Source organism: Acanthaster planci, linkage group LG19 (assembly GCF_054643075.1).
Source record: "Acanthaster planci isolate LZ-2023a linkage group LG19, COTS_SCS, whole genome shotgun sequence".
NCBI classification, from domain to species: domain Eukaryota; kingdom Metazoa; phylum Echinodermata; class Asteroidea; order Valvatida; family Acanthasteridae; genus Acanthaster; species Acanthaster planci.
The window spans coordinates 2,557,172-2,585,005 of record NC_141795.1 but is presented as its reverse complement, the minus strand read 5'-3'; the positions used below and the strand labels follow the sequence as shown (position 1 = coordinate 2,585,005).

General features: G+C 42.5%; 1 protein-coding gene across 7 annotated transcripts in view; it reads left to right on the top strand.

Annotated features, from left to right (window-relative positions):
- The window catches only part of melk (maternal embryonic leucine zipper kinase), a 54,322-nt gene extending 27,528 nt beyond the window's left edge, over nucleotides 1–26,794 (top strand). For 6 of the 7 annotated variants that reach the window (XM_022239772.2, XM_022239420.2, XM_022239593.2 and 3 more), the window contains exons 5-15: nucleotides 1,976–2,119; nucleotides 6,849–6,917; nucleotides 10,997–11,089; nucleotides 12,054–12,221; nucleotides 12,925–13,023; nucleotides 14,962–15,048; nucleotides 18,076–18,180; nucleotides 18,951–19,516; nucleotides 19,856–20,048; nucleotides 21,209–21,315; nucleotides 21,813–26,794. In XM_022239772.2, coding sequence (XP_022095464.2) covers nucleotides 1,976–2,119; nucleotides 6,849–6,917; nucleotides 10,997–11,089; nucleotides 12,054–12,221; nucleotides 12,925–13,023; nucleotides 14,962–15,048; nucleotides 18,076–18,180; nucleotides 18,951–19,516; nucleotides 19,856–20,048; nucleotides 21,209–21,315; nucleotides 21,813–21,990 — 1,809 coding nt within the window. In that variant the 3' untranslated portion in view covers nucleotides 21,991–26,794. The remainder of the gene's footprint in view (nucleotides 1–1,975; nucleotides 2,120–6,848; nucleotides 6,918–10,996; nucleotides 11,090–12,053; nucleotides 12,222–12,924; nucleotides 13,024–14,961; nucleotides 15,049–18,075; nucleotides 18,181–18,950; nucleotides 19,517–19,855; nucleotides 20,049–21,208; nucleotides 21,316–21,812) is intronic. The other variant, XM_087129660.1, reaches the window with a different exon arrangement.
- Nucleotides 26,795–27,834: the final 1,040 nt, after the last annotated feature.

Sequence of the window (27,834 nt, the reverse complement as noted above, 5' to 3'; positions counted from 1 at the left end):
GCTGGAATTGTAGAGGCTCTGATGTCGTGATGCTGGCAGGATCTTTCTTACATGTAACTCCAGGCTCTCCAACCTTCAAGTATTTTACAATTGAGTCGGCTTCAACCCATAAAACAATTAGAAGCAAGTTCCTTTATTTTTGCTTTTAAAATTAATTGTATGGATACATGTAGCTTTTCAATTCTGTCACTGAACAATGGAGCAGTACCCCTCTTAAAAAAAAATGCTCAAAAGAATGCCTTGTAAACCGCTTAAAATGTACAAAAACATGTACATATAAATTAATGCAAGGTACATGTAGTAGGTATGATTCTGTATCCAGGAATTTTGTTCCACACAAGAAGTAATTAACATTGAAAATATTCACCGTCACCCTTAAGCATGCCAGTACATTCTTCAAATGTTTTAGGTTATCCCTCTTTTTTTTTTTTTCATTTATTTATTATTTGTTTATAAAAATGTTGGTCGTGACTGTCAACTTGGAATTTTGTAACATTACGCAGGTTACACACAGACATGTAGGTAATGGGCTATTTACAGTCGTCGTGGAGCATGTCACATCTGAGGAATGTGAGCCGGGCCGGCTACATCCCAGACTTCCTGGCCAACATGAAAACACTTTCAATGGCATACATTGTAAACATACATGTGCACTTCAGTACCATGTACAGGCTGCTTAGGCGAGACAAAAGTAGTCTGCATTGTATTTTCTTAGCATCTACAGTACATGTAAAAACAGGTCGGGTACAGCGTACAGTCGGTAGAGAATTCTTCCCACTGTTTTGACTACTGATTCAAACTACATGTAATAACAGCTAGAGAGGTCTGGGGCCAACTTCATAGAGCTGCTTAAGCACAGAATTTGCTGCAGCACGAAAAAAACCTTACCTAATAAATAAAGGTTACCAGCTCAAACTCTGTGTGATTGTCATGCTAACCAAAAGACAGGTAAATACCATTCCAAAATAATATACATGTACATTACTAGAAGGTTTGGCTGGTAACCTGCTTTGTCAAGCAAGGTTTTTTCAAGCTGAAACAAATTTTTCGTTTAAGCAGCGCTATGAAATTGGCCCCAGCTGGTGGTATTTGTTTCAAAGGAAATAAACCAATTACATGTAACTAGGCTTTCCAGTTCCGTGCAGAAGTTGTTTGAAACTCTTTTTGCATAACATTCAAACTACGATAGACACAAGTTTTTTTCTTCACTTTCAATTTCACATTTTCCCCCAATTTCCCTCTTCTCCCCCCCTCCCCCAGCCAAAGGTCGTGCCGTCAACATATGGTACATGCACATGTAGGTCAGGAAAGGGGTTAGCATGACTGATTTTTTTCCCCTTATGCTGTGAAATAAAATACCGTACACGTACATGTACTGGCACATGGACATGTACAATGCAAAGTACATGAGCCCATCACACGTAAATCCCCTCAAGTTCCATTCCAAACAGCCTGTCCATTATTGAAATGTTCTGATTAAATGGAGATCTGACTGCACCGTGAGCAAAGTTCTGAAACCCAAAAATATTTGTGCCACTCCCTGGGAAAACTACTTTCTGCACTACTTGAAAGCCTAGACTGGACTTCTGTCACCTACTGGTAGAGCTGGTTACATTTCTCGTGACACTTCTTGTGACATTTTAGGTCACAGTCCCATTTTTGCCCCCCAGTGACCTGTCAAACTGTCACTGGCCATCAGTGCAAAAGTACAAGAATAAATCAATCATTTTTTATTAAGTCTCGCACAGCTATCAGAACACTGAATAATAAACACCACCTCGAAATACTAAATGAAAAATACGACCCCCTGGAAAAAATGGACATTGTGAGGCAATTTAAACACATTTTAGTTCATCAGACACCACCTGGCTGAAAGTCGTGTAGAAACGGATAATGTCAAACACAGGGATAACCTTTATTCCAGCCTAACCTAATTTACATGCATTTTTTTTTTTCTTTTTTGTAACCTTTCCAGTACTGCCCCGGTGGTGAGTTGTTTGATTACATCGTCGCCAAAGACAGACTGAAGGAGTCGGAGGCCAGGAAATTCTTCCGGCAGATCTTGTCGGCAGTGGCGTACATACACCACAAAGGCTATGCACACAGGGACCTGAAGCCGGTAAGATGTGTCTGAATCATAGCCGGTCTGTGAAAGTAATGAAAACATTCTTGAAATCGAGCCATGACTGTTTGGCAGAGATTTGAATGAATGCGCAATTCCACTTTTCCTAATTTTTTGGGGGGGGGTTAAGAAAAACCAGCTCAAACGCAAATTTAATTGAGCCTGACCAGGTTGGAGTAATGACTAATTTATTTTCTTCATACAGTCTTAAAAATGTACGCATTTTGCCGTCGGGTCCAGCTGCAATTGAAGAACAACTGCATGGAGGCAGAGAAAGGAATTGTATTTTTGAAGAGAGATGTAACATACCTCGCAGCGATTTCAGTAACACTGAAGATGCATTACACACGTACATGTGCCTGAGTTTGATTTTGCATGTGCTTCAAAACACAAAGATTTCAACATGCACATCAGCTTCTGGTAAATGGCTGCAAGTCGACCGAAAATACCGTAGCCTGACAAAATAAAATCTATGAGTGATGACATGCTCTTTTTTAGGGGACAGAGGCACTTTCTCTTTCGGTGGGAAACGTTTCCTTTTGTCCGCTTGCGTCAGAATTTAATCAGAGTGAAAGAGGTCGGTTAATCCTCTCAGGAACGTCAGGCGAACCGCCGCGTGCGTCGTTCGCAACATCTGTTTTTGTTGACAGCCTGCGACGGTGCCAAGAAGGGTGAATGAAATAGCTTGTGGACGACGGTGCCTCTCCCCCTCGGTGCAGCTTAATAGCTAAACCTCATTTCTGTCACCACTGATGTCTGTCTTCCACCTTCGCTCCCCACCCCCCCCAGTTGTATTCATCACTAATGTAATGTGCATAGAACCATACGTGTTCTGACAAATTTCTTTTTAATTTGTCACACATTTGTACACTACAACTGAATGATGACATTCATATGGCTTGGTTAGCCAAACCTGCTCCAAAATTTTTTCTTCTTTTCTGTGTTTCCTTTAGTTGTAAATTTTCTTCTTTTTTTAAAAACAAAAACTGTTATTTTCATTATTGTTATTATTATTTGGGAATTGTTTTCCCACCCACGTGTACACAAACTATTACACACCCGACAACCTTGCATCTATTGTTTTGTTGCGTAAATGTATAGAACCACTAATTAAGTGTTCAGGCTGTTTCTCTGTTGGGTTTCAAATGTGGGGAGGTTCAAACTTACTAAACATTGTAATGTACACGTACACTGTATGTACCACACTGATACATGTCCATAGAGAGAATTGAAATTATGACGGGGGGAGGGACAGCTCCCACCCTTGATTAAAATACGGTAGCATCTGCGGCTATGACAGCAGCATCATTACTTCCAAATCACCTGAGTCCTTACTGCAGTCGTACCGGACATTTGCATTTTCTGGTGCTCGTGTAGAAACTACCAGAATCCTTCCAGTTCTGTGTACAATGCATGTGCCGATAATTCTCATAAAATCCATGTTTACTCCCCTTAAGACATGTGCAATTTCATGCACTCCCAAAATGTGTCCCAAATGGTAAGTTCTCCTCTGCAGAGTGCCCTGGAGGTCAGCGTGATGCCCCATGCCGGGGATGATTGATGCTTTGTGGGCCACTCTGGCATACTACAGCTTCCTTGCCTCCGCACCACGCAGGCGCAGCTGATGAAGATGCGCTCGACGTTTCCCCTGCTCATCCCCCTCCCTTTTTGTTTAGCCTGAGACTTTTTGGTGACTCAGCACTCCGTCCTGGTTGTCTTCCTGTTTGGCTCATGCCCCTTCTCGCGTTACCTTTCGAAGTCGACGAGTTACACTGACGCCAGCGAATAAAGTGCAGGGTTACCTTGGCTTGGCATTTTAGAAGTAACCCCATCTATTGATTATTCTTTAACGATCCCTTTCCTTCCCCGCTGTCCAGCCAGGATGGCATACATGTACTCACGATTCACAATTTGCTCTAAAAGTCCCTGTGATACTGCCACCAGGCCTCAAGTTCCAATACCATTAATGTATAAATTTACCACTAATGGTGTCCTTGAAGTTTTTATTTTACATTTATGTTGTGTAGAATTGTAAATACGTGTACGTGTATCTGAGGTTTGTCTGTGGCATACTTCCAATCATCATGGTTTAACCCAAGCAGCAACCAATCCTTAAGTCCTTCCATCCTTTTTTTTTTTTTCATCTTTCCCCTGTTCAAGTCCAGTTCTGAGCCAGACTACACGGCATACCACTAAACCCACTGAGATTTTGCCTTCAGCACCCGATAGGCAATCTTACAGCTTACGTCGCCACTATATCTGCCTGGCTCCAGTTTCATATGTCAGAGTTCGATCAGGGCGAACCGGTCGCAAGATAACACTTTCTGCCAAGAGTCCTACGCTCATTTTTATTAATTATTTATATTCATTTTTTTCAACGGGCAGACAAGGGCACTGTTCCCCCCCCCCCCATGGAAGAATTTCTTGCTTAATTCCCCCTTCCCTTTGGGTATCAAGCGGGTAATTATTTGGCCAGTGCCTGGCAGGTGGGACCAGGGAGGCCACTTAAGGTGTCAGCTTCCCTCGAGGAAGGCGTGTCTTCTTACCAATGAGCGTGGCAAACTCTTCATCAGAGCTCGGCTCTCGTCAAGGCTATGTGGGATCGTATTACCACAACCTTAATCTTGGCAGCTTTTTTTTTTTTTTTTTTTTTTTTTTTTGCTCATTGGGCCGTGTCATGAACGAGCAAAGGTTGCCCATGGTACCACAGGTTACATTTACACGCAGCAGGTCCTGTGACTGAAAAGTGATGTGTTGTCAAGTGTTATGGGACATTTTTTTTTATCATTTTTCCCTTCAGTGGATTCTTTTATTTATCCAGCTGTTACTGAGTGGAGGTGTTACAACAGTTTTTCCCCTTTTTTCCTCCTTTATATCAACTGTGATACATTCCATTTTCTTTTTTTAAACGCGTGTATATTAAATATAAGTTGCAGGCATAGTTGAATCCACACTGCCCACAATTTGTATCCCTTCGTTGTTTTAGCCTTGTGGTTGTCCCTTAAAAAAACAAATCTGAGATTTGCCAAGGGTTTGTTATTGTTGAACACATTTTTGAAACATGGAGTCACTCTTTGTATGATTTTTTTAAAAACACCAGTCACCACAGATGCCCCAACACCTACATGTACATGTATTGAGATGTTCATTCTGTTTGGAGTTGCTGAATCACTTCCATTGGTTTCCCATTGGTGGTGGTGTCCGAAAAACTCTCTACTTTGGGGGGAGGGCACAAATTGATTGGTGGAAATTTGTAAACTCTGGTTTTTCGTCAACTTTACCAAAAAAAAAATCTGCATCATTCTGCATTTCTCTCACTGATGTCATCTGCCCCCTACTTTTTTTCCTTGGGATTTTGTTTCACCATTAAGGCTGCTTATGAGTGGTTTTGATTGGCGCTCATGTGGAAAGAAGGAGGTGCTAAAATTAGACGTGATTGCGTCACTGCCTTGGAAGAAACCTTTGTGTGCTGTTTTCTTGTGAACCGTTGACATTTCCAAGCGGCTCAGGCAGAACATTAGAAAAACAGCAATGGGCTCGTAAATGCCTGCACCACTGATGAACTCCAATCAATAGGTGTTTGCCCGCGGACCTGCACAGATTGTTGGAATCCTCCTGCCATGCGATAGTAATTGTTGTTTACCACTTACAAATTTCAGTAGATCGCTATACTTATCAGGTGTGCACGTCATTGTTTACGTACATGTATGCCAACGCCACAACTCACCACGTGCTACAAATACGTAAATGTTGTAAGAGGAATCCTAAAAATGTGTACATGTTCATGTGTTCCACGTAAAACTTCACTTTCAGCGTCGTCCACAAACATGTACACGCACATGAACAATGTATGGGCTGAAATCTAATAGGCTTTTAATAGTTGGCATTTTCAACTACCCATAATCTACTTTTAAGCTACATGTACATGCAATTTTCTGAACAGGTGTGCATACATTATACGAAGGCATACAGGTACCATATTCTTTTGAAATGACGCCATTGAAAATGCAGGGGTTTTAAAATACTGAGTTTTTCTTGAATGAGTTCTGTATGCAATGCTTTACAGTGCTATGCATCACTTTGTTTCTCCAACCCCCCAAAAATAATCATTTTATCTGATGGATGTCACCCTCAAACCTTGTCTCCCTACAGTGTACGTGGAATCAGCATGTGGGATATGCTTGTATTTGTATTACTTGAATACCAGTAGGCAATATTACTTGAATAATAAGTGAAAATAGCCCCTTTTTGGTGTTGAATTTGAAAACCAAAGCCACTACCGTATTTGGTTAAACCGTGGTTAAAGTGAAAAGTGAAAATAGCCCCTTTTTGGTGTTGAATTTGAAAACCAAAGCCACTACCGTATTTGGTTGAACCGTGGTTAAAGTCTGCAAGGCCCTGTATTCCAATTAACATATCATTACACATGTATGTAGAACAGAGTACCGGTAGGCAATATATTGGTAGAGAGAAAAGTTTATATCCTTTGGGCAAATATACGAGGTATACAGCTGTGGCTTACTTGCCCCAATAATACACGCATGTGTCATACATACATGAATGTATAAGTAAGCATTTTACATTAATGTTGATTCATGGCTTAGTCATTTACCAGCATCACTGACTGTATACATAGGCAGCTGCAGGTGTGTATGTGATTGATTTACTGTGCGAGGATGCGTGGTGAATCAATCGTGTCACGGCTTTTTTTTTTTTTTTATTCCAGGAAAATCTTCTCCTGGACGAGGACCAGAACCTCAAGCTGATCGACTTCGGACTGGCCGCCAGACCTAAGGTATGTTGCCCTGATCTGCAGATGAGCAGGTATCAGACTATTTCTGTCCAGCACTATCACACGCTGGAAGGCTGACTCATATTATGCACTCGATTGGAAAAGGCTAGTGATATGACTTTTCTGCAAGGTTCAGAAGTTCCCAATCCCCAACTACAGGACAAGAAGTTTGAAGACAAAGTAAATTTACGTTTCCCTCACTCAACGTACTGGTATGATACCTGCTTGAATTTTGGTTAAATGTCTGAAAAGAAAAATCTTCAAGTTCTTCCATTGCTGCTTAGAAAATCGGGCTTGGCAAATTTTGGCCGGAGCAAAAGAATAGCTGAATACCAGTCAACCAGTATACCCACCATGGCATTTTAGCTCGTCAACTTTTTTAATCTTAGCCAATACTTTATGTGGTTATCAAATTTATGAGCGCAGAAGTGCCACAAACTCGGCCAGTTTTTGTTAGTAGCAGTAAAAATACATTTGAAGAATTTGATTGAGTCCCTTCTTCCAAATTGGGACCCAAACGAAATGCACAGATTTATTTGTTTATTTTTTGTAAATTTTATGAGGCCATTCTAAGGGGAAGTCCCTTTTTCTTGTCATTCGGGGCTGCACAAGTCACATTCCCCATTGATTTAATCCCCGCCTGCATCTTCCGGACAAGCTTGGCATTTTGTCCCAGGGTCAGTAAAGCGCCCCGGTCTGTAGGCCAGTACAGGGTCTGAAATTATCATCCATCTAATTTTACCCTGAGAGTCCGTCAGATAGAGGGCACCCTCTGAGCGGTAGGAAAATTATCGCCGGCAGATGTACATTGGAGATCCTTGTTCTTCCTTAAAGCTTATTTCATTTGTGGCGTGAAGATCAGTGTAAAAATGCTGCACGTGTATACATTTTTGTATTTTGACAAGAGGGTACTCTCTTGTCCTGTGAATTTTTAAAGGTACATGTAGTACGGACTACACATTTTCAGCATTTTTGTGACCCAACTCAGCGAAATGAGTCGCAACCTGTCAGAACCGCAGAAAACTGCCTTTGGAAGAATCTTGCTAAAAGATCAATACGACCCCATGGCATTTTTCATAAGATGTGCTGCCGATGCCGAATTAACCTGGTACATTTCTCTGCCACCATTTTTGCAAATCACCCACGAGTCACAAAGAAGAATCATCTGCCTCACTGCCAAACTGAGCACAGATGCTGGGTTTCTGTGCATTTTTTGTACAAGGTGGACAAGCATGCTGGACATAAATTTGCCCTCCAAGGGAAAATTATGATACACTCACCATGCCTCTTCTACATAACTTGGGAAATACCAGGTTTGCCTTCTCACCGATAGTGACGTGGTGCCCATGTTGCCAGCATTACTCCCCCCCCTCAGTTTTTTCCCGGACGGCTGTGGCAAAAAAAACAAACAGAGAGGCCATTACCAGCAAACAACACGGCGATCATTACACGGCACCTTCAAGGATAATATATCCGAGACACTTAATTTTTTTTTGAAATGTCACAGTTGGCAGTATATTGGAGACCAAAAAGAGAAAGGCGTCCTTTGTTTACGGCCGTCGTGCGTGAGGTGTGAGTGAGAGAGCCAAATAGTCTGAAGGACAGCGGCGTGAGCAGCGAAGAAGGCGATATATATATCACCAATTGAATAAACAACTGCCCACATATAAATTGTGCTAGCATCATAAACTCGGAGAGTAAACAGGCTGCAGGGAACTGTCTTTTTTAACAGTTGCATCAGACATGTAAGTCTGCGCTCTCCTGAATATACATGTATACCATAGTACATCCAAGCTGTCTTGGATGTGTGGCATACTCACGAGGGTTCTACCTGAGAACATATCTCATTTGTCACTTCCTTGTTTACCTACGTCTTTATGCAATTCAGGCTGGCACTTTGGGTGCTTATAAAACAAAAGGGACAAGCTGTGAGGGTTTTTTTTTTCACACTTACATGTATCATGTTTAAATTCCAGGTAGTCCCTACATAAAACAAAAGTATTTATAAAATAAACTTGTAAAACCAATTACCCAGCAAATGTACTGTCCTTGGGAATTTTAATAATGTTGAGTAAATACGAACAGATTTACAACGATGAAACACTAAAATGTTTTTTCTAAACTCCCGTGTCTGTCCAATGTACATGTATGTGTACACTGAAATTGAAATCTACTGCACTTGGTCTACACCGACTTGGATGTTGTGGCAGTGAAGTACGGCATTGTTTTCCACCAGATACTGGAACATGTAGTTTGTAGTTTGTTGTCCAACTTGAAATTCGTCCCCCCTACCAAAAACATAAATAATAAATAAACATTGGCACTTTGCCCATCTCAAAGGCAATGATCTTAATGCGTGAAGATACGACGTCATAGCTGACTTAATGGCTGATTGACGTCACCTCAGATTTGAGTAAGAAAGGTTTGCTTTTACTGCACATAATGCGGGAGTTACTGTCGGGAATCAAGTTGTCTCTCAGGTGGATTCAAGGCACGAATAGTGCAACCTCGTTTGCTGCCACGAGTCGAAACCAGCATTGGTAGAGGGGGGTGAGTGTGTATAGATGTGTGTGTGAGTGCACGTGCATGCACATACATGCGTGGGCGTGCAGGTCGGGCACTGCACGTGCAACCAGCCCTGACTGCAGCTGCTCTTCCCTGTCGAGAACCGGGCTGAATAATTCATCCCTGAGACCCAGTGGTCTCCGGCTAATGAGTGCCGTAACCACTCAGGCTTATCTGGTAATATTTATCTTATCCATTTGGCCATTAATGAATTGAGCCCAGGTAAATTGTAGCCCGTCAGTGTCGTGAGAGTGCAATTGATGCGTCAGATGTGCCTAATTGAAGTTGCCGCAAGTGAGCCACATCGATGCACCTGTACATAGCAGCGCATTTATGTAAATATCACAGACATATAGGAGTGCAGTAAATGTTCACCAGTGGACACAAAACATGACCCACCCTTCAAAATTACCTGTACATGTACCCGGTACCTGCTCTTGTACTGTGTATGAGCGCTAATCCACAATTCTACATTCACATAATGTATGACTAGTACTTGAGCATGATAATTCAGCAGTTTCTGGTGGGAAAACGAGACAAGCAATTGTGATCATTTCAACAGAGTGAGGGAACAATCTGAAATGTTAACTTGTGTGCGTCTGTGGTGGGGCCGTTTTGTACCAGTAGTTAGTATTTTGGAAGGGGGTATTGTCCAGTGTTTTGTCCACAGTTTTGCATGACATCCTTTTGACTCTATCCAAAATGGGGATTAGAATGCATGCTGCAAGGTTCACCTCTTCGGTCGAGTGGAACTGATAATGTATTCACTTTTCACATGCTGATTTTTTTGTGTGTGTATGTCAACATGGATAAACTTTCCATTGAGGTTTGAATTTTTTTGTCCGACATGAACATATGTACATGCACCAGAACCATTATAAAATACCTGGGCTGAGTGAAGCCTGAGCGTTCAATATGCCTTTGGCCCTTTCTTGATGACAAAATTTTTTTTTTAATTTTTTTTTTGGCATTTTTGTTTTATTGCCAGCTTTAATCATCAGTAGGGCTTATTTGACGACTTGAGTGGGTGGTGGTGGACATCAGTAACTAAAAAGTTTTGCGGTCATCACTCGGCCGAAAGCTACATGCACGTCGTGCATTTTTTGTGTGTGTGTGTGTGACATCGCTTTGCAATCTTTTCAAAGAAGTGTGGATTAAGAGGAGTCGTTACTGCCTTCATGCACCCAAATTTTGATTTTAAAATTTAGCATGGCAGCAACACTGTTTGGAACCATTCAACTTCGCAACAGCAGTGCCTTTTGGCTTGATAATGTCTGCCGTGTTGTCACAGTCTCGAAAGACAGCAGCACGGCAAATTCAATCCCAATGTTTGTCCTTCTCAAGTTTGAAATTTTCGGCTGGTACTATGGTCTAAAATTTGCAGTGAAAGAAGTAGGAGGGGTCACGTCACATGCAAATTAGGATCTCCCATGGTTATCGTAAAGTAACATCTGGTTGGAAACAGCATAGTGTACTTTGAGTAAAAAGTACTCTCCTTGTATGTCGCGTGCGTGCAGGGTGGCATGGATCAGCATCTGGACACGTGCTGTGGGAGTCCGGCCTACGCAGCACCAGAGCTCGTCTCGGGGAAGCAGTACCGCGGAGCAGAGGTAAGCTGGCTGAGTGTCTCACTCTGTATGCACTGTATGTGCAATATGGAATTGGTTAGGTTGGAATGAGTATGGTTCGCTAGGCAGCTTTGTCACCTTTGTCACATGTAGTTGGGTTGGAATGCCTCACTGATTGTGGTTAGCTAGGGATCTTTGTCATTTAGTTTGATTGAAATGCGTCACTGATTATTGTAATAGCTAGGGATCTGTGTCAATTAGTTTGATTGAGATGCCTCACTGATTATGGTAAGCTGAGGTGTTTTGTCAAATTAGTTGGGTTTCAATGTTTCCTTGATTATGGTTATCTAGGCATCACCGACACAAGGCTTTGCCATTTTAGGGACAGACAAAAGTATTCATCTTCAAGAAATCTTGAATCCTTGATTCTGATTGGTCATTGCATGGCAATAGACAGTACTGTATACCACAGTCCATAATGCACTCCACAATGCACTCCACATATTGAACTCTTCCATTACCAACGCAGTTCCCCATACATGAAGCAGTTCAAAGCTTTTCAGCCATCTTTTAATTCAAGAGGACATAAATTCACTATCCCGGTAGTGTTTGTGGAACACAGAATAATGAAGCGTGTCATGCTATTTGGCCTTCAACCAAGTGCTGAAATAGCATTTTGGTTCATGTAACTTTCTGTGGTCATGTTCATATTCCTGTGACACTGACCCATGTTGCAGAAGATTTCAACGATTTCAATTTGATATGGTCCATTGTGGTTTCTTCAGTAAACTTCTCCCATCAAGGGCCGTCCTCAGTTGGATCCGTGTCGTCGATTTTAAAAGAATGTTCCGCAAGTGAGTTCCCCATGTGCCGCACATGCATGCACATGAGTTATTTGCAGTATGCGGATGTCTGTAAACTAGGCACTGTTGCTGCGTTCCCTGTGTCTCATGCGTCCGACAGCTACCCTCTTGCATCATCTTCTGTTGAATTTTTTTTTCCTCAGGCTGATATTTGGAGCATGGGCGTGCTCCTCTACGCCCTCCTGTGCGGCTTCCTCCCCTTTGACGATGACCATGTGGCCACCCTCTACAAGAAGATCTTGAAGGGGGAGTACGAGGAACCCCGGTGGCTGTCGGACAGCAGCTGTGACCTGCTGAAGCAGATGCTGCAAGTGAGTGATAGTTGCTGGGAACCGGGCGAGTCCACCATTTTGTGCACGCAGGATTCTCAGCATCATGGAATATCCTGGGAGACAAAGTTGTCCTGGAAAATCGTGGAAAACTAGAGAGTAAAAAATAAGATGTCCTGGAATCCGATTGTAGGGGAGAAAAAAAAAACCATGGAAACATCATGGAAATAAAGATCAAGCAATGTTTATTATTTGATGGGCCGCTTTTGGATGTTACAATGGAATAAAGTTAAATTTACAGCTTACATTTATATCCTTTTCAGTCAATGAGAGGGCGGTACTAGTCTTCAAGGTTACAGTACCAAAGAACATTTATTGTGTTAATGTCATACTTTAGGAACAGACAGGAGTAAAATTTAACGGCGAGTAGAAAAGTAAATAATTTAAAAAGTAAGGTATGGTGTAATGTAAATGGTGCAGTGATATGCTGGTACGTGTACATGTACATATGCAGAAGCCAGGACCTTTACACACATGGCCACAGACAAGACAAACATAGATGTACAAACAGGTGACAAGAAAAAAAAATGAATGAAAAATGAAAATGAAAAAGCAGACTGCGAAAGAAAAAAGTAACAAATGAAACAGTGTGGTGTATTCTATGAGAGATTGGGCAGCCTTGTTGACCTGTTGGGCATGATGAAGTGACACGTTTAATCCCGAGGTTTATTTGTCTTACCCGCAGATTAACCCCAAGAAAAGAATCACCATGGAAGAGTTGCTGAGCCATCACTGGGTAAAAAAGGGGCACAGCGGGACCGTGCACTGGCACTCGAAATGCGAGGTAAGACCTTGCGCAAGGTAGATCAGTCAGGACCCTCAACACACTCATGCACATAATGAATTATATTCATCTGGATGCCGTGCCCAGTGGTATGTGTGGATTAAAACAAAGAGCTCAATTTGTTCAATCTATTACAAACTAAAATGATGTAGTGCCAAAAGTAGTGCCAAAAAAACCCACTCATTTCCTGGGGTCTAGTTACATCCATGTATGTCAGTTGTTAGCCTTTTACCTCCAAAATCTCTGAAGCGACTTCAAACTCCATTCCCTTTGCATCATAGGCAACAGATTTGGTGCAAGTTCAAAATATACTTCAAGCTCACAAAACACCCTCCACCAAATGACATTATTTAGGCCCACGTCAGTTCTATCGCGCTGATTACATTTGAAGTCCCTCTGGGCTACTCGGGGCGGCAGGGTTTGATGTGGGCACTGCGCAAATTACGTTTGATCAACCGTTTCTTTATGGCGTCTAAGCGGGCAATCAAAAGTACATGTACAGGACAAAGCTGTCAAGGTTGTCCCTGCCATGAACTACCCCTTGCCCTAATGGCCACCTATCAGATAATCTTAACTCAATTTAGGCCGGTTCATTCACCTACGCATATGCATGTATGTAGTGTTACAAGGTTTGGTGGCTTTCTGCTTGCATAATGCATACATCGGTAGATGCTTTTGAACTCAAGGCCTCTGGCATGAGCCGGAGGGAATTACTGTAATTTTTGGAAATTTGTTGATTGGCAGCTGCCAACACGTGGCCTTGGTCGTGTGCATGAGATCTTTTAGTTCAGCAATGAAGGTGTGGACCACATGGTGTGTTGGATATATAATGCATATACATGTAAATTATGCCTTTATTTAAAGGTGCAGTCCTTCATTTGTCATCTGTGCATTGTGTTCCTTTAAGACCCGAAAAAGTGCTCAAAATGTGAGAAAGGGTGCCCAACTACATCACTTGATAAAGTTTCTCCTGAGAAAATGGATGTGTTTCAAGAAAAAGGATCTACTTGTAAATCAGACCTTGCGGAGTCATGTCTTGAATTGCGCTACATTCAGCGTCAGGGACGTGTTCTCATGGAGCTGAATGTAACCATGTGATGTCGTGCTCTGAACCAATGAATGATTGTACATGTACCTGGACATGAAGCCGCATGCACCGGTGCTTCGTGTCAATGCTTGCATGCTTTGCCGAATTTATAATGAATTACTGGCAGCAATTTCCAAAAAATGCATCTTTAGAGGCATTCTTTGGAATGGCCGTCTTTCATTATTTTCTTCAGAATGACAGCTTGCCAGAAAGAATAATTATCACGGGGAGTTTATTCCCGTAATCGTCTTTAAACCAAGTGTGCTTTTCAACAATAATTTCATCAGTTAACTTTTGAACAACCGCGATTGATGGACTCTACCTTTAATGAGCCATGGGACGGTGTATTGTAAGTGATGTGGGAATGAGAGTCAACGGTGCAGTCATATTCCCTTGGCTGCCGTGAAGTCTCCCGGCTATTGAGTACTTCATTAAGCAATTTACTGGTGAATGACTCCATTAGTTTGGCATTGATGTTTTCGGTGTCATCTGTCAAATGATGGGAACCAGGTACAGAATGTCTCACCGGTACTCTGACACGGACATGTACGTTTCCTATACCTGCAGATGTGTACTTGAGAACAAACCTGTGTTCCCGCATTTTTAATACTAAAAACCAATTGGCTCGAATGGTCAGGAAATGGTTAGGATTTGCTTGAGATATCTTTGAAATCCACCATAAGACATATAGTGGAATCTGAGATCGAGCATTTCATTTTACAAAGCCAGCAAGGGAGATTTTATGTTTTATTTATTCCTATATGTTTTATCTCTTTTCTATTGGATACCCATTGAATGCTTAGTTTGACATGCATTTAAATTTTTTTCATTTATTATCTTTTTTTTTTCAGAAGAGTAGCCTGAATACAGAGTGTATTGCTGAAATGGCTGAATACTACGGCAAGACAAAAGACGACATGATGACCATTGTCACACAGGTAAACATCCATACATGTAGTCTTTCATGTTACAACCTGCTCATAAGACGTCTGCCGGACTGCATGAGATACTGTTATAGGTTCATTCCCCACTCACTCCCCCCTCCCCCCAAAAATTTAAAATGTGAGTGTACGTCAGTGTCGTAACTGTCTCCTTGGTTTCTGCACATATTTGTGTTTTTTATTTGTCTCAAACTTACTATTACCTCCTGCAAAACAAAAGAAAAAAAAAACAGTGTGCTTGGGAAGGCTCCTCGTAGTTTTGTATATTTATATTTTCAAATGGAAATCAAAACAATTGTGGTTTCAATACCAATGTAAAATCAGTCACTTTTCTTCAGCCTTTATACTGAGTGCATATTTTCATATTTCTTTATTGGCAATTACATGTAGTTGTAATCTTTAATATGGAGCGCCTGGCGTCAGGCCCTCCATATTTTGTGATTTGTATATTAGGTCATTGTAGTCAGTAAGCAGTTTGCAGCACTTTGTATTACATAACTTTGAAATTCGCAGTTAGTTATATTAAGTTTTTGAGGCCTAGGCTACGTGTTGTGCTCTAGCCGCGCCACATTCAAATGATTTGATTTTCTAAAGTTCTAAATAGCAATAGATCGGCATTTATCGCCAATTTGGCATGGCAGACCTTCAGATCGACAGAGTATAATGCGCTATCAGTGTGCTGATTGGCAGTGGCACGTCACTGCTCTTTTAAGTTCTGCGTTTAGCGCAACATGCCGCGCTTTTGCCGTGCTACAGCCATGCTCATTTTAATCAAGGTCGACACAGAAGTGGCATGGCATATGCATGTACATACACCTGTAGCCTAGGCCTAATACACACATGTACATGCAAACAGCTTCATGTTCACTGTTTCATCTCTTATTGCTATCAGTGTGACCCACATGTAGATATATGTAGCTGTATCATGTTAATTCTTGGCCAAAGATAGTTTGCAGATGGAAATCCACGTCTGTGACTCAACCCAACGAAATGGGTCCCTGGTCCCCGTGAGCTGCTTTTGACTTTGGCCTTTCAAAAGACCTTCCTCATCATGAATCAGTGGGAACGCTCAACTTTTTCACCAACGTCATTTCAACGTGCCTCAGGATGCCGAGCCTAGGATTTGTCAATACAGGGAGCTCGGCTCGCTCTTTATAATGCAAGCTATGTTTCAAACAGAATTACTGAAAAATGGCCTTTGTACGACTCATTTTGATGGGTCGTGTCAAGTGTCCTTTGTACTAGTTATGGGGGGGGCGGTGTTTGGCTTTTCCCCACTTTAATCCTGGAAATTTTCTTAGAGATTATTAGCCACTTGGTGACTTGAGGCAGTGTTTAATTCGTCGGAGGTAGCTCTTGAGATTTCCTGGATAACTTGAAGTGACTGTATTAAAATTCTCTTCCCTGTTCCTTTTTTTTTAATTTGGAAAATTTATCAAATAACATTTCTGCGAATTTGCATTCTCGGGAAATTGGACTGGAAGCAGATTTCCACCGCGTTTTTTTTTTTTTTGGCCTTCTGTGAGAATGCTGCCCAAGGTAGGATGCTGCTCCGGCATGATTCGCTGCGTCTTACCTCCTTCACCTAAGGTACTGGTAGGCGTATACATGTCGGCTGCAACGTTGGACAGTTAATGCAGTTAATGGCAGGGCGGGCATTACACAGTGGACTGTGACTGGAAGCACGAATTACCCTATTAGATTAGTCTGACGGAGTCGGAGAGGAAGAGAAAAAATTATCCCAACGCCCGCGACCAAGCGCCTGGCTGTGTGACGGGATCTTGATTGAATCATGTGCGACAGTGGTGTAGCTTAAAGGTATGTCTCCATCGGAAGGAAAACGCCCAGGGCTGTTGGACTTCTTTCTTGGGAGAACTTGTCGAGCGCCCCCCCCCAAAAGAAGACATATTAAATTCACGAAGCATTTATCTCTGCAGGTAGGACGGTGATTATGAGTTAAGATAGTGGTGTTTTGTCAACTGGAGGAGAAATGGAGACAGGGCAGAGATAAAAATGACGTAATGAAGTTGGAGATCCGTGAGGGCTTGCGTCCGGGATGGTGCACACTGGCTCTGAGTCTTGCAAAGCAGCCTCCTCTTGTTTTACTTCCAAAAAAAGAGCAAGTTGTGTTGATGTGGGTGTATTAAATAGAACATCATACCTTGAGTCAAGATCTCTCAGCTGTGGATTAATAGTAAGCGACTGCACAGCGGGGGAGACCTACGGGATAAAACTCTGGCCGATTATCTGCTGAAGTGAGCTCTGAGAACTTGCAGCCATGCGCCTCGGCAAACTTGCTGTTTGCAACACAAGTGTGGGACTCCAATGCCTTTTGCACTTCACACAGAGACATTTACATGTATACAGCAGCCCCCTCGTGACTATCAACAGGCAGCGAGTGCATAGCCAGAAAAAAAAAAAATCTCCAAGGAAGCCAGATTAAGTGCTCATTCCGGGCTCGTTCTTCACCTGTCTTTCGCGACAACTCCATTCCATGCACCTGTCCGGGCATCAAAATGGAATATCTCCAAATCTGATGGCAATTGCCATCTGCAGCGTATGTGCCATCTTAGATTTTAAAGGAACAGATGAATAGAACACTGATTCCCGTCTGACCCTTTGCCAAAAAAAACCAAAACCTGCCTAGCTTTCACTTAACATGTCGTGAATTGTGTCCATAAGGGCTTCCCCCCCCCCCAAAAAAAAAATTGTTGTAAGTGGTGTCTTAATTTGACTCACTGTAGCATCTATGAAAGGTTCCATAGGTTGCATCTTTGTGCTTTGCAGTAGGCAGATTGGCCAATTTCCTTTGCGTCCCCTCCCCCTTTCCACAGTCCGTTTTCTGCTTTCTTCCCTGCCCCCCAGCATTTTTTTTTTTTTAATTTCTCCTTTTGACAAGTACATTACCCCCTCCCCCGATGATTTGAAATGTTCATTCTAATTTTCTCTGCGGCATCCCATCCCAATTTGTTCCTTTTTTTTTATGTTGATTTGTGTTCGCTTGCATTTAAATTCTTGTTGCAGTGGCGCTACGACGAAATCACGGCCGTTTACTTTTTACTCGTGAACAACTTCGTTAGAGGCTGTAAGCTGAAACTACCTCCAAGAAGTAAACCATTGGGGGACAAGGTAAAGAAAACAAAACAAGCAAAGGCAACTACAAGATATAGATTTAATTATATGTACAAATTGTCAGCTACAACCAAAAAAATCTACGGGAAATTTTCCAGAAGTGGGAGTTTTCTGCATTGGTGAATTCCTCATTTCTCTGAATACCAATGTCTCAGGTGCCGTTCCCGTTGAGGGCGCTTTTGTAGATTTACTTTCGGCCCCAGTTGGATTGCATGGATTCCCCTCTTTCCATTATTACCCTCCCTCTGTCATATCTCCACTCGGAGCCTCGCCTCCAAGGAGAATTGGACAGAAAGCCTGCAAAATGCATGGAGCACATACAACACAAGGAGGATGATGTGAATGTTCATGTACATGTAGTAGCGTGCCAGAGTTCTGGATCATCCAGTAGCCCATTGGCTTTTTGAGAAGTCAAAACCCTCAAGTGGGGTTGCTTTTATGAACATTGGTTTGCGATAAGTCAATAGAGCTATATATACCCTTTGCAAGTTTCTTCACTTCATTCAGCCTACAACGGCTGTCAGATATTGCCACTGACCCAAGGGATGTGAAAACTGTATGTTTGGTGTCCTTTGTCTGTTTTTGTTCATTTTGGGCAAATCGCATTGTTTGCCGTCAAGAAGATTAGTAGCACCACTCTCTCAATAGCTATCACAATTGAAAGCAATCTTAAAAACGTGGTGCATTAGTTCTTGGAACACAGTTTAACAGTTGTGTTTCATATCTTCTATTGTTAGTAATAATTGGCACATTTATCTTTCTTCCAGGGTCACAATGCAAGTTTATCGACCAATGACCACCATCGCCGTCGTCATGCCCACAACCACCTGCACCCCACCCACCTGGAACCTCCCACCAGCTCCCCCTTCAAATTCTCCTCCATGGAGGAGGGACTCGAGAACATTGAGGCGTACCGGAGCTCCACCCGACACCAGGACCGCCGGCACTCGGCCGACGTGGCCCACGCCCTCCGACAGGCCTCCCACAATACCGTGCTGCAGGTGGAGGGCACCTTCGTCACGCCTCGCAATCCCAACCCACCCTCCCCCAGCACGGCCAAGCGCACCGTCCCCGGGAAGGAGAATGGCCAGCCCAGTGACTTTGACGATTTCATCAAGCCCGAGGGGCTGCCCCTGAGAACACCCGTCCGGCACCGCAGCAAGAGCGACGCCCGGGAGAGTGGGCGGAAACGCAGGGAGGGCAAGGTGGCCTCAGATGTCAAGACACCAGTTGTGCCAACGTTATCTTTGCCAGTTCCCCACGTGACGCCGTCAAGGTCGACAGAACATAATTTACACTTGCTGCACATAGACCATCTGAGTCCTGATAAGAGGTGGGCAGGCAATTCACAGCTCTGTCACGGTATTTTCACCATCTGTGTAGGTGGGCATCATGGGAACGATTTCCAACTGAACCGGATTTCATCGGCCACTCAGAAACGAACTTTATTCATACAATTTGTAAATGTGCTCGCAGTGTGGTAAATGGAATCAAATGACACATGGTTGACAGAATGCACACATCAACACAACTTTGATGATGTGTGATTGATCTATGCTAGGCATGCATGTACGAGGACCTTGGGGACGTGTAAGGAACTGCATGCGAGGACTTACCGGGTAAATGCAATCACAGCACTAATGCACAGGTGTATCTTTTTTGTGAATCGCAGAGCGGTGTCCATGGAGGACTCGTTAGACCTGGACCCCGAGGACAGCGGTCGGTTTCAGCACCGCAAGTCCAGCCTGTCCGGCTCGGCCAAGAAGATCTTCGGCAGCTTTGAGAAGGGTCTGGACAAGGTGAAGGACTTCCTGACACCCAGGAAGTGGTCCATCCCGGGCCACGACGAACCCCGTAAAGTCAAGGTACAGAAGACGCTGATGAAAATCTCAGCTTTTCGATTGATCAAGAAGGAAAGGATTAACAAATCACAAGAAGAAAGTAATCATGAACTTCTGAATCTGTTTTCTGTAATCTTCTGCCAATGTAACTAAACCATACTAGAATTCAGTGCATACACGAGAAATAAGTCAATTTCTTTGTAACATCTAAAGGGACCATCACGAAACCATCCTGATGTTCTTATGCTTCACCGTGAGTTGTGTCTTTATGCAGATGCATGAAATGCGATTAGCCTGATTTCAAATGCCAGGCAGCAACCACCGACCTATTTTGCCCACGTACCCAGCACGCTCCCTGAAGACCACTTCACACTGCCTGAAAAGTGCAGGATGCACTCGGCACCGCTAATCCCCTAAATCTCCCATCTCCCAATTATTGACTGTATTCCGATCAGGATTGACTGGAGTGCGCTTTAATGTGGCCCCCGGTGTTCAGTTCAATTTAAGCAGATCAATCAGTGCAGTTGGACAGTAACTCCCCCTCTCCCCGGCCTCAGTGGGGGCTTTGAAAAGTAGGACGAGGTATATATGCTCAGGTGGGTCCAGGGTAAACAAGTGATCAATTTCGGGAGGGGGGGACGGATGTCTGTCGCTGAAATGCAGGGACTTAAGTATGCAAACACCCTCTGGCATTGGAACAACACAGCAATCTTCACGATTGGGTTGGTACTTCGTAATGTTCACAGGGATGTCCTCTGTATAAGTACGGGTAAGACCTTGCAGCACCTCAAAAAGAGAAGGTCATTCAGGATAAAAGCATGCATGTGTCTGGTTCACTATGTTGATTATCCCTAATGACCTACAATGCACTGTCACATGTGCCTGCCCTGTTGGAATCCCAGACTGGTTCATTGAATCCAAAGAGACCTCTTTCATGGGTCAGCCATCTTGCTTTTCCACCATTCAAAGCAGTGTAACCAATACTGAGCCTAGAAGGAAAAATAGTCTGTTCCCTTTTATCGATAAGTGAAGTTGTATCACTGTTGCCAGAGGGTGTATAGGGAACAAGTCAAACATGGCAGCATCACGATAAAGATCTATAGGAGCCATGTTCTAATTGTGCATGCACTGCTATGATCCACAGCCCTAATTTGTCCTCGCACTTTTCTTTTTCTTGCTTTCAGGCATTGTATAATGTTTCTACCACGTCAACCCTACCTCCAGATCGGGTCTTGGAGATCATGTACAACGCAGCTTGCAAAAGCGAAATCACTGTCTGCAAACAGAAAGGGTATGTCTCTGTCCTGTTTCTTAGTTGGTCCATTTTTCTGTTTATAGAAAAGATGATTTGGAAGTGTCAGTATGTAAAATCATACAAATTCTACATCCATGAGCGTTGCATTAGCTGTTAAAAGATGTAAATACGGTGCTGAAAACCCTAATTGGCAAAGTGGCTATTTGGGCAACTCCCTTTGCTAAGCGAAATATTGTCAGGTGATCTTGTTTCATTCAGTTTGAAGGTAGTCCAACTTTGTATTAGTTCATAAATGTGTGCACGTGTGGAACACAGAGCTCATGTTCAAGCGCACGTTCTTAACCTGCATCTTAAGCCATGCACACATATGACCCAGTGGCTGGTCTTGGACCCTACGACTGCACAAGTGATATTGAAGCTGTGCTCAGACTGTATATGACCCCCATCACATGATGACTTAATCACTCCAGAGTTTTGAAGTAATCTTTCATTTTCCTGAAGTCTCGTCCCTGTCTTTGCATCACCCTTGCCAGGTACACGCTGCGCTGCAAGAAGCAAGACTTCAAGGGCCGGACCATCCTGTCCTTCGACATGGAGATCTGCCGCCTGCCCAACCTGGACCTGGTGGGCATCCGACGGCAGAGACTCAAGGGCGACACCTGGGACTTCAAGCGGGTCTCGCAGCAGATCATGGACTTGGCCAAACTCTGAGCAGGGACAGCTAGGTCTCGGACTTCACAGACTTTTGAATTTGGTTCCCACACGAGTTCACCCCACTCTGTCTCCTAAGATTCCTACAAAGTTAGTACAGCGCACACATCAAGCTGCATATTTTCTTTGCCTCTGGAAAACAACACGTGAAGTTAGCACCTGTTCTGTTGACTGTAAACACCTACTTGCTACACTTTGTACAAAGGGCAGTCCATTGGAGTAGCGCCCTCTTGTGCTCAACTGTGGTAATGCTCAGCACTGACTCCTGAGATATCAGACAAGCATGGCAGCAGATAGTCTGGTCAGCACCAAGCAAGGCCATTCCTCCAATCCATCCCTTACCATCTGTGTCTTTGCCTTCTGGCTTGAAATTGGAGATTCTTGCGTAATATGTATCTCTTTTCTAACTACGGCAGTGTCGCAGTCAAGTCCATCACATGTCCCCGCAAGTCCATCACAAGTCACCCCCCTCATAGCCAAGTCAGAGGCTATTCAAGCAAACTCTGACAGAAACATTCCTATATCATTGGTCGCCTTGTTCACTTACGACTGGTCCTGTGAAAGGACTTGTGATGGACTCGTCTTTGACAATGTATAGAGTACCCAAGTGAATACACCACATGCACAGCAGTGGCGTGGCCAGGGGGGGTCTGGGGGCATGCCCCCCTCCCCACAAATTCCCAGTGCCCCTCCCAGGTGGCCCCTCCCCTGAAAAAAAACCGGATGAATGGATAATGAACAAAGCTAACAAAAACTTGCCCCAAAAAACGACACCACTGAAAGCTGGTGCCCCGTTTGTGGCCCCCCCCCTAGTAAAATCGTAGCTATGCCACTGGTGCAATGTTATGTTTGTAGAAGGTATTTGTCCGAAAACCAGGGTGTGATTCAACATACGCACGTACTCCATTCATTTGCACTTCACTTTCCTGGCTCAAATGACATCACGCTTCGGTACTCTATAACATCGGACATCGGAAGCCAACAAGTGGCTCCAGGGCGGAAGATAAAACCGTAACCTATATTTTGGAAAGGGCCCACTCATGCAGAGTTTTCAGCACGGAGAGTAACACTAACAGTTTGTGCTGATCGGCCGCAGCGCTTCGTTATGTGAATGCTGTTCATCACACCAAAGATGAGTAACATCCTATACAAGGTTTGCATGGCTGCCATCTTGCAGGCCAGTGCTTTTGTTCCACAGGGTATGCCCAAAGGACACTTTCCTGTGGAACAAAGGAACCTCCCTGCAAGTTGGCTGCCACGCAAAGCCTCTGTACTGGTAGGGTTGGATATCACAGACCTCTTGAGTTCCAAGACTTGCTGAGCACAATTGTGCTACTTTCACAACATTTAAAAAATTTCTTTTCTCAACTCTTTTTCCTTTTTAACTTTTTTTTTTTTTGAAAAATGATGGGTGTAGAAAATTGATCAGAAATCACTCTAATCGTCAAAATGAGTACAGAGCATAATTTGGTCAAAAGTGTTTCCCATTTACATGTGTGAATTTCGTTCTTGATGTGTGCTCAACATCATCACGTTTCATGCTGATTCAGTGTTTTCATTTGTAACACTTCAAACATAATTCTGATCATGGATAGTTTCTAATTCATCATTTTTTTTACTTCAGAGCTGAAATGATGCCCTTTGTCTCTTGCTTTGGACTCATTGGATGATTTTTAAATATTTTATATGCTGTACATATAAAACAAACTTATTAAAATGTATCATTAGTTATTTTAGCAAATGATATCGTTGCTTTTAAATAATTTGGTTTTGTAAGTATTCTGGCAACTAATAGGCTCATGCATTTATTCACTCACTTGTAGACGTGCCAAGCCATGGAAGTGAAATGCCAGTTTCAAGTCAGTAGACACCTGTTCATTTGTTATTTATTGCTTATTCATAAATACCTCACGCAGTCTCCCCATTCAACAACATGCAACTTGACCGTGTATTAACATTTGATAATGCCCACTGCGTAAATCACGCGCTGGCACCTGGATACGAGACAGTTTAGTTGATTTTGATTGGTCAAGATTCTGTGTGCTTACAGCTTGCCACGCAAGCACCAAGTCCATATAAGGAGATTTATTTGGACAATTTGCACAAGGAATATTCATGTACCATAAAATGTACGGGGGTGTTCAGGGAAATGAAGGTAAAATCGTTGGACTTCTTTCGACTCTCTGACTAAAACAGGTATTTATGAATGGGAATAAATACATGTATATGCTTGGCCGGTCTTAAACTAGCGCATGAAACCGGCTCAGGAGACTGAACACTGATGATGCCCGAGCTGCAGTCGCATCCATTCTCCTGAACTGGTCTTAAACGCACGTTTAAGACCGGCCAAGCACATATTTATTCCCTTATTAACTTCTGTGGCCCTTGTAACAAAAAAAATCATATCCAACTTTTCTTCAAATTCTTGTGAAAATTTCACAGTCAGAGTGAATGAGCAACGCTGGAAATTGTAACCAAGAAATCTATGCAAAATTTGTTGTGATGTCAACCGATGCAAAGTGTTTTAAACGTGTTTGTCAGAATGTGACATTCATACATGTACATTTTAGAGTAGCACTGCGTGTTTCACATTGGACGATTTCTGTCGCCTAATCTGTCACGTCCGAAAGGTGTGACACAAGAGTAGCCGATGCTCATGTTGTAAAATGTTGGTTCTAGTACAGGTCAAACATCCTTGAGTTTTTTGTAGATTCTTGTCCATTTTCCCTTTTTTTTTTCAGATATTGCCTCCTAAATTTTTCCTTTGTTGAGAAGAAATGCAGAAAATTCACTGTGTGTTACAGGTCTACATTAGTGTAACATTGTGGATGGTATGGTGCATGAAATGTTGAGCCCTGATTGTGTTATGAGAGAAGTATGCATGCACTGTGAACCTTGGGTTCTGGGCCAATTTTGTGTACATGTATAGTTTGTGGTCCATTTTTTCTATCTACTTGAGTGGCTTCCAAGAATCAAAATATAAAACCTCATCCAGGGAAAGCAAAGTGATACCCCAATTCTAACCATTCTGGTGTTTATGTTTATTTTGTTTTTCTGTTTTTTCACTTGTTTTGTTTCTGTGTATTTGTATGTTTGTCTTTTTCTTGGGGGGGCGTTGTTTTGTTTTTTGTGCCTACATTCGATGAATTTTGATTTCTTTTTTGTTTGGCTCTCTATCACAGTGCAGATTTTTGCATAGTATATCGGATAGTTGTTACAGCATATCATCACGTTTGTTCTCTGTGTAACTTCACCAATTTAGACTGCTGACTTAAAATTTGACAAGATATCTGACATAGTTGTGAACAAATTGGAGTTTGGTAGAATTATCATTTATTTTCCTCACTCATAAAAGGAAGTCTGGAAGATTCATTTTCTTATTGCTCTTTAAGTTGTCACATATTCTTTGAACCATTGCAAGTGTTTCACGTGTATTCTTCTATCCCAACCATATTTTTTGCCATTACATATTCATACTATTCTTCGGAAACATTTTGATGGACGAAAGGCATGCGATGTACATATTAATCTACTATTGCTATCAGACAGTTTTCTGTCTTGATTTTATTTTACCAAACTGCAAGATCAAGGATCATAAAACATCCCTGGTAAAATTAGACAGGTACCATCAACGTTACAGTACCTCCAGAATAATATTCCAGTGGGAACAAGATCAAGATGGCAGCAGCCTGGGTAGACTTGATTTTTTCAACTTGTATGATATTGCATATATTAACTCCTTTGTATTATTTTAATATAGGTGATCTGACTGACGATGTAATTACGACACGAAAGGTTTTTTAATGCAATTCGTCACTTTCAGCATATTTATAAACAATTTTAACCCATTCTGAAGTCAGTTTGGGTGCTAATAATGGCTTGCGATAACAACTTTATTTTGATAGTAGCTTGAAACTTCATTTTATTTTTTAATCCGTAGACTTAAGACAACATCGGGCCAAAATTAAGTCTCCCTCACAACTTCTAGAAGTTGTACAACTTGACCATGAGCTTGGGTTCGTTTGCTTATTGCATGGTAGAAACTCTGTAAAGTATTTGGTTAGATTGTCAGATCTGGCATATAGGAATCTGGATGGAAGTAATAGACCTTATCCACAAGTCGGCCATATTGAATTGAAAGCAAGGTGTTTTTTTTTTTGCATTTTAAGAACCCCAAAATAAAAATTGAAAGCAATGAAGAAAAGTTTATTACAGACTAATTTCATTTACAACAATGAAAAAGTGAAAATATGTGATTTATGATATCTAAATGTTATAAGCAACATTTAAAATACAGTGAAAGTGAGGACTGCACCACAATGGTCTGGCACCACCCCGTTTGAAAGATTACATTGAATAAGATAGATTCAGGGAACATGATAAAAAATGGCTACCTTGTGAATAGGGTCTAGTGCATAGAACAGAATCGTTTTGGTTCAGTTCAGTTCCATCCCAAGCTTTGTTCTGGGCACTGACACATTCTTCCTGGTTATGTCAGCCTGAGTGAGGGTCGGTACCCGCAAAGTTAACCATTTGTCAGCTAAACATATTCGATCCAAATTTGCAATGGAAGTGATTTGTCTGTTTTGGGCTGAGAAGTCGTTTGATAAAAAGTGGTTACAATTAGTGCTGCATTGAATGCTAACGAAAATGGTGCATTCGTGAGGAATATTTTTTATTGTCTTTCATTTCTAACATCTACGATCACCTGGAATTATGTTGAGAGTGATAAGCACCCTCACAAAGACAACAGTAAATTGGTTGACATGTTGTGCAATAAATAGAAACCGGCACATGCAAACAAGGGGTACTGCGTGATTTCTTTTCAGATGTTGTTTAGTGAACATGGACTTCGGAAAACAGGACCAGTTTGGTCATTTTCTGTAAAATCTGAAACCTAGGCACACACAGAACAAAGATATCTCATTGTCATCTTCATGTAGGTGTGAAGTGACGTGTTTACTGCACAGGGAAGGAGGGGTCACAAGGTTGCATCATGTACAGCTCTGGACTTGAAATTACCTTTAGAATGCTTCACTGGATTTCAGACCACTTGGAAGAACTTCATAACCAGGGAGCAAGGTATGTCTTGGAAACACCACTGCGGCAACATTTTCCATCATCCACCCTGAGCTGAAGTGCACCCGCACCGGCGAAAGACAGATATGTGGTACTAAGTTTCCTGACCAGTTCTTGCACTTGTTTTGTGTGTACGCGAAGACCATTCCAGACTAAATTGTTGTGCGTGTGCTCCGTGTCATAGGCACATAAACTTGCATGCCTATGCGGACAGTGCGGACCAAACTATTTCAAAACACACCCTCTTTTGTTCTTGCACAGAGCAGATTGTGAGGGCAAGTTTTGGAGTTTGCTCATCGTCCGAACAGGGCCCTTGGAAGGAAATGCGTCACACAGGGTCACAGTTAATGACGCACTGAGCAGTGTGGGTAAATTTTTGCCAGGTGTACGAGCTCGTTCGGTGCTTTACACAAGTGGCGGTTATCAATGCTATCTTTTTCTTTTCTTCCTCTTTGAAAATATTCTCACTGCACTTCATTGGTTCATCCAGAATTGACCAAGAAACCAATGATTTGAAATATATCGCCCAAAGACACGTGATCAGTGATACTTAGAAGATAAATTACCACACTGATTGTTCCAAGGCCATGTGTTCAAGATTAGCTGACACTTTGCCTACGCCAAAGCACTGTCATTGGCGAACCCAAAACTTAAAATTAACATTTCACTAACAGGAAGTGATAACCTCACGGTAATCACAGATCGAGCATAACGTAGCCAATCAGGGTGCGAGGCCATCAGCCCCGGCGCTGGGCAAACTTTTGG